This window comes from Kogia breviceps, chromosome 9, assembly GCF_026419965.1.
Source record: "Kogia breviceps isolate mKogBre1 chromosome 9, mKogBre1 haplotype 1, whole genome shotgun sequence".
NCBI lineage: Eukaryota > Metazoa > Chordata > Mammalia > Artiodactyla > Physeteridae > Kogia > Kogia breviceps.
In genome coordinates this window covers 15,219,993-15,229,139 of record NC_081318.1, presented here as the reverse complement: position 1 = coordinate 15,229,139, position 9,147 = coordinate 15,219,993, and the positions used below count along the sequence as shown (strand labels likewise).

The 9,147-nt window shown below is 44.6% G+C and overlaps 1 protein-coding gene across 2 annotated transcripts in view; it reads left to right on the top strand.

Annotated features, from left to right (window-relative positions):
* Window positions 1-5,241: 5,241 nt before the first annotated feature.
* The window catches only part of TRIM24 (tripartite motif containing 24), a 91,620-nt gene continuing 87,714 nt past the window's right edge, over window positions 5,242-9,147 (top strand). Inside the window, exon 1 of one of the 2 annotated variants that reach the window (XM_059074876.2) lies at window positions 5,242-5,925. In XM_059074876.2, the coding sequence (XP_058930859.1) occupies window positions 5,562-5,925 (364 nt within the window). In that variant the 5' untranslated portion in view covers window positions 5,242-5,561. The remainder of the gene's footprint in view (window positions 5,926-9,147) is intronic. The other variant, XM_059074875.2, reaches the window with a different exon arrangement.

Sequence of the window (9,147 nt, the reverse complement as noted above, 5' to 3'; positions counted from 1 at the left end):
AGCTCAACATCCAAAAAAAAAAAAAAACCCAATCAAAAAATGGGCAGAAGACGTAAATAGACATTTCTCCAAAGAAGACATAGAGATGGCCAACAGGCACATGAAAAGATACTCAACATTGCTAATTATCAGAGAAATGCAGATCAAAACCACAATGAGAAATCACCTCACACTGGTCAGAATGGCCATCATCAAAGAGTCTACAAATAATAAATGCTGGAGAGGGTGTGGAGAAAAGGGAACCCTCCTACACTGTTGGTGGGAATGTAGATTGGTGCAGCCACTATGGAGAACAGTATGGAGGCTCCTTAAAAAACTAAATATTTATTTATTTATTTATTATCATATGATCCAGCAACCCCACCCCTGGGCATATAGGATGTCATTTATATGTGGAATCTAAAAAAAATGATACAGATGAACTTATTTATAAAACAGAAACAGACTCACAGACATAGAAAACAAACTTATGGTTACCGAAGGGGAAAGGGGGGGTGGGGGGCAGGGATAAATTAGGTGTTTGGGATTAACAGAAACTTAACTACTATATATAAAATAGATAACCAACAACAGCCTACTGTAGAGCACAGGGAACTATATTCAATATCTTGTAATAACATAATGGAAAAGAATCTAAAAAAGAATATACATATATATATACACATGTCTGTGTATATATATATATATATATATATATATATATATATATATACTGAGATGAACACAACATTTAAGTCAACTATACTTCAATTTTTTAAAAAAATTGCCTTCACAGAGCAGGCAGACTATTAAAATGTGGAGCTTCTCTCTGTCCCCAGATAGTCCCAGAACAGTTTGCTCAGGTATTGTTTCCAGTTCTTCTTTTTTTAAAAAAAATATTTATTTATTTGGCTGCGCCGGGTCTTAGTTGCAGCACACAGGATCTTCACTGCAGCTTGCAAACTCTTAGTTGCAGCATGTGGGATCTAGTTCCCTGACCAGGGATCGAACCCGGGCCCCCTGCATTGGGAGCACAGAGTCTTAGCTGGACCACCAGGGAAGTCCCTTTTTCCAGTTCTTAAGCTGATTCACTCCAACTATTCAGAAAGGTAGTAAGTTGACTAGAGCCTCATGAGTGAATATTCAGTTTACAGCCCTCTGTGTTACTCATGTCCTTCAAACAAGGGGATGAATATACCCCTTCTCCTATTACTCTCTAGCCCGTACCCAACTTCTTTTCTTCTGCAGGTAACACTCTGAAAACATGATTTACCTGGAAGAAAAAAACCATTGGGGAGGGGAGGTGTTCAGGGAAATGGAAAATCACCTGCAAATATCTGTCCTGGACCTTACTTACTCTTTTGCAGATGGCTCACAAGAGCAAAAAAATTGAGGAAAGGAACCATAGTCAAGGCAAATAGTTGGAAAGGAGCAGAGGATGAGAGGACTAAAGCAGGAGGAAGCAAGCTCTAGATTTTTGGCCTCCATGAAATATGTGAGATATTAAAGGAATACAGAAGAGAAGAAATGTTTCTTAGCCTCAAGGAATTATAATCTAGTAGGAGAAATAACATGCCTTTTGTGTTGGGTGTCCCCAAGACCACCCTCAGTTTCAGTGATTTGCTGGAAGGACTCACAAGATTCAGAGTTTCTATACTCCCAGTTACAGTTTATTACAGCAAAAGGATACAGCTTAGAATCAGCAAAGGGGAAAGGTGCATAGACAAAGTCCAGGAGAAACCAGGAGCAAGATTCCAATTGTCCTCTCCCAGTGGCATCCCACAAATAGCCTTAATTCTCCAATCAACTACATAATAACACATGCAAAATGTTGCTAACCAGGGAAATTCACTCAAGCCCTGATATCCAGGATTTTAATTGGGGGTAAGTCGTGAAGCCACGCAGCACCTGTGTGACTGATCTTAATTACTTAGTCTCCAGCCCCTCAGAGGTCAAACTGACACAGCATGGCCCAGGGCCTCAGGTATGCAAAAACAGGTGTTAGCCTTGTTAGTATAAACTATCAGATCAAACTGATAGAATGTAGCCCAAAACTTCAAGCTTACAAACATACTCTTATTAGGTAAGATAACAGTTCAGAGATCATCTCCCAGAAGTTATTCAAGGGCCAGTTCTTTCTCTGGAATATGTAGGATGATTGTTTAACCCACCCTCATTGAGTTAACCCTTTACCGCATCACCAAGTAGTATGCAGACTCTAAACTTTTTTAATTTAAAAAAATATTTATTTATTTATTTAATTAATTAATTTTGGCCTCACCATGTGGCTTGTGGAATCTTAGTTCTCCAACCAGGGATGGAACCCAGCCCTCGGCAGTGAGAGTGAAGAGTTCTAACCACTGGACCGCCAGGGAATTCCCTATAAACATTTTTTTTTTTTTAATAACGGAATTAAAAATTTTTCTGATAGCAGAAAACTTAATCTGGTCATATTCTCAGCCACTTTAGGTTTTGTTTCTATTTTGGTTTTGGTCATCATTTCAGATTTTAAGTCAGTCAATACAGTATTCATTCTCTCTTCTATCTAGGGCCAATTTGAAGATCCGAGGCTGTAATAGGGCCATGGCATATGTGGGAGAGACACTGGGTCCTTGGGCATCCTTGGTTTACGGTGGCATACATAGAATGTGCCTTGCCTCCATTGGTTCTCGACTGCTGGTTCTCTCCGGAATCCGCTGAGGTAATGCAGGACAGTCTTTGGTCCCTGCACACTGCATCCTCCTTGTCCTAAAAATGAAGCCTCAAGTCATCCAAGCCTTTGGACTACTACTGAAGGGACAGCAATCTTTACTTTGTTCCTTTAAATCTATAGGAGATTGAGTAAAGGGGTAATCTCAGAATCTTCTTGTCCAGACCTGTGTCACAACCTCTGAGAGTTCTACTCAAAAATAATTTTGTTAAACTTCCTTGGAAGTTCAAGAATTTCCATCCATTGCTACCTTTGTTGTTGTTGTTGTTGTTGTTGCAGAGCACAGGCTCCAGACGCGCAGGCTCTGCGGCATGTGGGATCTTCCCGGACCAGGGCACGAACCCATGTCCCCTGCATCGGCAGGCGGACTTGCAACCACTGCACCACCGGGGAAGCCCTATTGCTATCTTTTAAGGGGTGGGTGTGAGAAATCCTCACCAGCATCTAATGCTCTTGCTCTCCTCGCAGACTCCCTTCTCTTCCAGCACAGGCAACCTGTATCTCCTCTCTCAGAAGTGGTGATAGAAGTGGTGCTGGTGAAGTTTGGAAAATGACAAGCCATCCAATTAGGCTGAAGCTTAGAATGGGTATGGGAAAGCAGTGAGGATCAGGCAGGAAGATCGAATGAGGCTATCAGGCAGGGATGAAATTGTGGAGAGCCTTGGACGCAGTGGGGAGCCATAAAAATTATAGAAAAAGAGACGGCAATAGAGAGAGCTGTAATTAAGGAAGAATAAGAGTGTGGATCTCTGTGAAATATTTTTGCAATACATTTGGGAGGACAATGTATAGATAAGATAACTGTGATTAAAAAAACCTAAAACAATAAATTCATTTTCTGGACTTAAAAAAACCCAGAAGCCGTATATATTTGAACAAAGTAAAACATGATTGTTTTAATTACATGAGACTAGGAAGTCTAAGAATATGGAAAATAGTTTTCTCTAAAACTGATTATTTATGGTGATTTGAGAAACTGAACTAGTGGGTTATATTAAATTGCATGGAATTCTCTCCAAACAAGCCTCCCCAATTTACCTTTTATTCTTTTCTTCTCCACCGCCATCATCTGAAGGAATACAAGGCACTTGTCTTTCAGTCTGCTTGAATCCTGTATACCACCTCTACAATGAATTATTAGCATATTAAAAGCATTACTTTATAATGCAGAATTTGCTTTCCTACTGTATGAAGATGTTCAAGGTACAGCTACAAAAACATAGGGTACAGAGGGAAGGGCATTTCAAAACAAAGGGAAAAGCATGTGCAAAGCAGGGAAGAGTTAAAATTGCTGGAGCATAAAATAGTGGGAGCTTCAGCTTGAGAGGTGTATGGGGGATGAAATTTGGAGGGATAACAGGTCGGATAAGAAATTTGTTGCTCTAAAGCTGTTCCTGGACCATCCACATCACAATCAGGAGATGCTGCTAAAATTGAATATGGGGAGGAGTCCAAGGATCAGCTTCTAAGTAAATTTGCCAGGTGATTATTATGCAAACTAAGGTTTAAGAAACTACTACTATACAAAATAAACAGCTCTTGAATGTCATTAAGAAGGAAAACTTCACTCTGGAGGCCTATGGAAATTGGATTTTAGGATCTGTTTGGGAAAGAGGCTGCTAGGAGAGGAATAATTTGGGAAAGGTCTTGAGAGAGAGCTAGGATGCCTAGAGTTTGCCCTTTGGCCATTTTTGGAGTGAAAATATGTGTAACTTCTGATATAAGTGTGGGGCAGGGTTGGGGGGGATGAAAAAGAATATTTTAGAATTATTTGGCTATCAGTATTGACATTTATTTCTATTTCTTGTAATGATGCCATGTTTATGCAATAAAACACTTTCAAACAATCTTTATAAACTCCTTGGAAAATGAACCATTTTTTATCACTTAAAAAGCAAATCACTGACTTTAAAAATTAATTTCACCTTTTTCATTGGGGAAACCCTTTAAAAATTCCCGACTTGCAAGAGAACCTCCCCTCTTACTCTTCATGCTCGCAATGCATCATAGAGATGAGTAAATTCAGGTGGCAAAATCCATGCCTCCTCCACAATATCTTTTCTACACAACATTTTCCCGTTTTTAAAAAATCTTTCCTTTGCTTTTCACTCTCTCCACTTCGTCACCCTTCCACCCTCCCACCATATTTATTCCTCCTACAGGACCCCTGTCTGCAGTAGTAAAATGAGTTTTTCGTAGCAGTTACTTAATTAACAGTGTTGGGCAGACACAGTGAAGCCCCGCCCCATAGGAGGAGCTAACACAGGCGGACCGAATTAGGTGGTCGATCGTTAACAAATGAACCCTTAATCTTTTTAGAGGAGCTAAACACACACAAAGGCCCAATCAGAGGCAGCGGTTCAAGGAGCTCGGTGGGCGGGGCTGTGCAAGCAACCTCCCACCTCCCAGCCTCCCGCAGCGCCCTCTGAGCCTCGCGGGCTTCCGCACGCCCCGCCCCCCGACCAGGCGCGGCGGCTATTGGGCGGCGCACTCCTTGCAGTCGCCTCGGTTGCTGGGAGAGGGAGGGAGGGGGCGGGGCCTGAGGTGGCTCCGGGGACCCGGGAGAAAGGCCGGGAGGCGAGGGCTGGCTGGGCGGGTTTGACGAGAGCCGCGGCGGTTGGCGAAGCGGACGGGGCGCAGCCTCTTCGGTGCGAAGAGCAGTCCCCACTGACAGATCCCCTTCTTCCGGCCGCGCCACCCGGGAGGCGGATCCCCGGGGCCTGAAGAGGCTTCCTCGGCCCGGGCCTCCCTCCCTCTCCTACGAGTCACCCGGGCGGCCTGGGAGGAGAAGGAGGAGAAGGAAGTCGTCGGGGGCGGCGGCGGGCAGAGAACCCGCTCCTCTTTTCCCGGCGGCGGCGGCGGGGGCAGGACAATGGAGGTGGCTGTAGAGAAGGCGGCGACGGCGGCCGCGGCGGCTTCGGCGGCGGCCGCCGGGGGGCCCTCGGCTCCGCCGAGCGGGGAGAACGAGGCCGAGAGTCGGCAGGGCCCCGACTCGGAGCGCGGAGGCGAGGCGGCCCGGCTCAACCTGTTGGACACTTGCGCCGTGTGCCACCAGAACATCCAGAGCCGGGCGCCCAAGCTGCTGCCCTGCCTGCACTCCTTCTGCCAGCGCTGCCTGCCCGCGCCCCAGCGCTACCTCATGCTGCCCGCCCCCATGCTGGGCTCGGCCGAGACCCCGCCGCCTATCCCCGCCCCCGGCTCGCCGGTCAGCGGCTCTTCGCCGTTCGCTACCCAAGGTGAGAGGCGGGTGCGGGCGCGGTAGGGGGTGGGGAGCCCGGGCAGGCCGGCGCCCTGGAGCGGCGCAGCGACCCGCTGTCATGTCGCCGCCGCCCGGGGTGCGCGGCGGGGGAGGGGCGAGGAGGGTCCGTGCTGCCGGCGGTGACATGGAGGGCCCGCGCGTTGTGCGGCGTACCGCGCGCCCCGCGAGCAACTTCCACCGGCGCTGTAGACTGGGCAGCGCTGCTGCTGTTGCTCCTACTCCCCAGCGCTCTCCCCCCGGGTGCGTGGCCCATGCGACCCGCGCTTTTGAAAACCTCTGTCGGAGTCGGCTGTAGTCTGTATCTCGGGTCCTTTGACGACTGCATCTAGTTAACCGCTGCCCTCTGCCTCCCCAAAGCTTTGTCCAGGTCCATATGATCCTAATCATCTCGTATGTACCCATGTTATTTGAGCTGGAGAGGGGGAGGGAGGGATAAAGATGAAGTGATGGTGACTTTCTTTGATGATTGATTGCAGATCGGATGCCGTCTATTTTTTGTCTTGCATGTTTTGGGTTATTTACCTTAATGAGCCCCCAGTTCTCTCCGATGGGGACAAAGGAACTAAGAGACGGTGTTTTGTTGTCCTTCTCTTTCGGAGATTTTATTTTGAGACTGTAAATGGTAAAGAGAAACAGAACAAAGTGATTTGGGGTGCTGCATTTTCTTGTGTTTTGTGGACAGCAGCTGGAAATGTTGAAGTTACTGTTCTCTTTGTGGTGTTTGTTACTGTATAATGAGACTTTTGACAGGTAGTTCCCATTGCTAACGTTAACAGGTTTGAAACACTTAAAAGTAAGCACAGTAAATTGTTTCTAGTAGAATAATTGAGGTTTTAAATGTTTATATTGCAAATATTTGAGCACCTCCGTTTAAAAAATACTAAGTAAGTGGAAATAATTCGTTTTGAATATATACTGCCTTTTTTAAAGGGACTAGTTGATTTAATTAGAGATAAAATGCAGATTAAACAGTTGAGCTAGGTCAAAGAACATATGAAATTGATGCTTTTAAATAGGTTGTAGTGTTAGATTCTTGATTTAATTATATGTTAGGAACAGTGTCTAGTTGAGAGAGACATTTTCCCGTGGGTTTCTCTGTTTCTGCAGGTCTTACCAGGGGAGGTACTGACTGCCCTTTGTTTCTGTTTTTAAAGGATGTTTGTATAAGGAAGAGCCTTGAAAGGTAGAGATAGTGTCTTCCACCAGAGCAAAGAATAGCCATGCATGTGGTGCAGTATAATAAAGATAGATGTCTCCTTCTGGAGTGCAAGGCAGGCATGCTTATTGCCCATCATAAAAGATGAGGGTTCCCTAGGCTTAGGTTTCCTCTTCTGCAACACAACCCATTGCCTGTGCAAGCATCAGCTGCTCCTCTTCACCTTGCCAGGTGGGAACTGGGCCTCTGGAAACCAGTGCAAAAATGTTGACTCTTTGGCTTATATTATTACTGGAAGTAACAAACTGCCCTTTGTATCTGACCCACAAGTCTCCTGCCTTTAACCAGCCTCCATGGTAAGCTACTTTGTTAGCTTACAAGTAGGGTAAAATCTCAGATCCTTCAAGCTGATTTGCTCTGACATGGCCCACCTGTTGGAAAGTTAGTACAGGTGAAACTTAAATTTTAGTTCTTAGTTTTTAGACACGTTTAAGGGTTTCTTTTATTTATATTTTAAATGATTAAATGGGCTAGTAGCCAATTAGGAATTAAATTTTGCATAATTCTAGAATTAAGATGTATTGTGTGCCAGGCCATGACATTTAGATCTGAATGAATGATAACGTGGGTTATAAAAGCTCTGAACCTCAACTCTGAGGCAAGTTTGCAATTATATAGAGTTCTCAAAATGTTCCAGTCTCCAAATTTCTTTTTTTTTGCGGTACGCGGGCCTCTCACTGTTGTGGCCTCTCCCGTTGCGGAGCACAGGCTCCGGACGCGCAGGCTCAGCGGCCATGGCTCACGGGCCCAGCCGCTCCGCGGAATGTGAGATCTTCGCGGACCGCGGCACAAACTCGTGTCCCCTGCATCGGCAGGCGGATTCTCAACCACTGCGCCACCAGGGAAGCCCTCCAAATATTTTTTACCTTTGTGTTTGTATTGTAAGCAAGAGTTCAGGAAAGCATTTAAATTGGAAGATAATGTTTTTGTTTTTATACTAAGAAAGAAGAAGCCTTTGTTAAATGATACTTTCACATACCTCTAAAAAATAGTTAGGGCTATCTTCAATAAATTAAAAATACTATCCTGAGTCTTAATAACTTGAATATTTTCTCCCTTCCTCTCTCCTTGCAAACTTATTTTAATACTAGCTGTAACAAAAGTTTAGGCAATATATTTCGGAGCTACACTTGACCCTTGAACAACACAGTTTGAACTGCAAGGGTGCACTTATACACAGATTTTTTTCAATAGTAAATACTAGAGTAGTACAAGATTTGCGGTGGGTTGAATCCAAGGATGCGGAACTGGTGATAGGGAGGGCCGACTGTAAGTTATATTCGAAATTTCAGCTGCGGAAGGTCAGCACTCCTAACCCCAAACCCCAAACTTGTTCAAGGATCAACTGTAAATAAATAGGGTTCATTTGATTATCTCTGTTCTTCATTCTTCTAATGAACTTGTGGGTACAGGTATCACAGGTCAAACTACAATATCTTCAGGAGCTAAGCAAGTAATTGACATGGAGAACTCTGAGCCTGGGGTAAAATGATAGGGAGCGGTGGGGAGTGAAAGGAAAGGGGGGCAAACTGTGCTTTGCTCCAGCAGATTGTCCTGTTACAGCGCAGGGCCAGGGTTGGAGGGTCTTTTCTTATTTATTTGTTAATGAGGAGTCTGAAGTCTGGATTTTATGTAAAGTTTCTGTAGTATTAGATATTGGCAAGTAATTAAACACACACACACAGACACAGACACACACACACAATAGACCCCTTCTGTAGGCCAAACAAAACAAGTTTTGTTGAAGCCACATGTGTTGCAATTATACTCTTTTAGATTTAGATAGGGGTTTTCAAATTTTAGCTCTACTAGAATCACCTGGTATGCTTGTTGAGAATCTAGATTTCTAGGCCTCTCGCCCCAGAGAGCCCAATATGTCATAGTTTTAGAGTTCTAGAGTATAATCATAAACCCTAGTTTTGGGGAGGGTTTTTTTTTTTTTTTTTTAGCTCAAGCTGTATTATATTCCAAAGTACAGTTGAT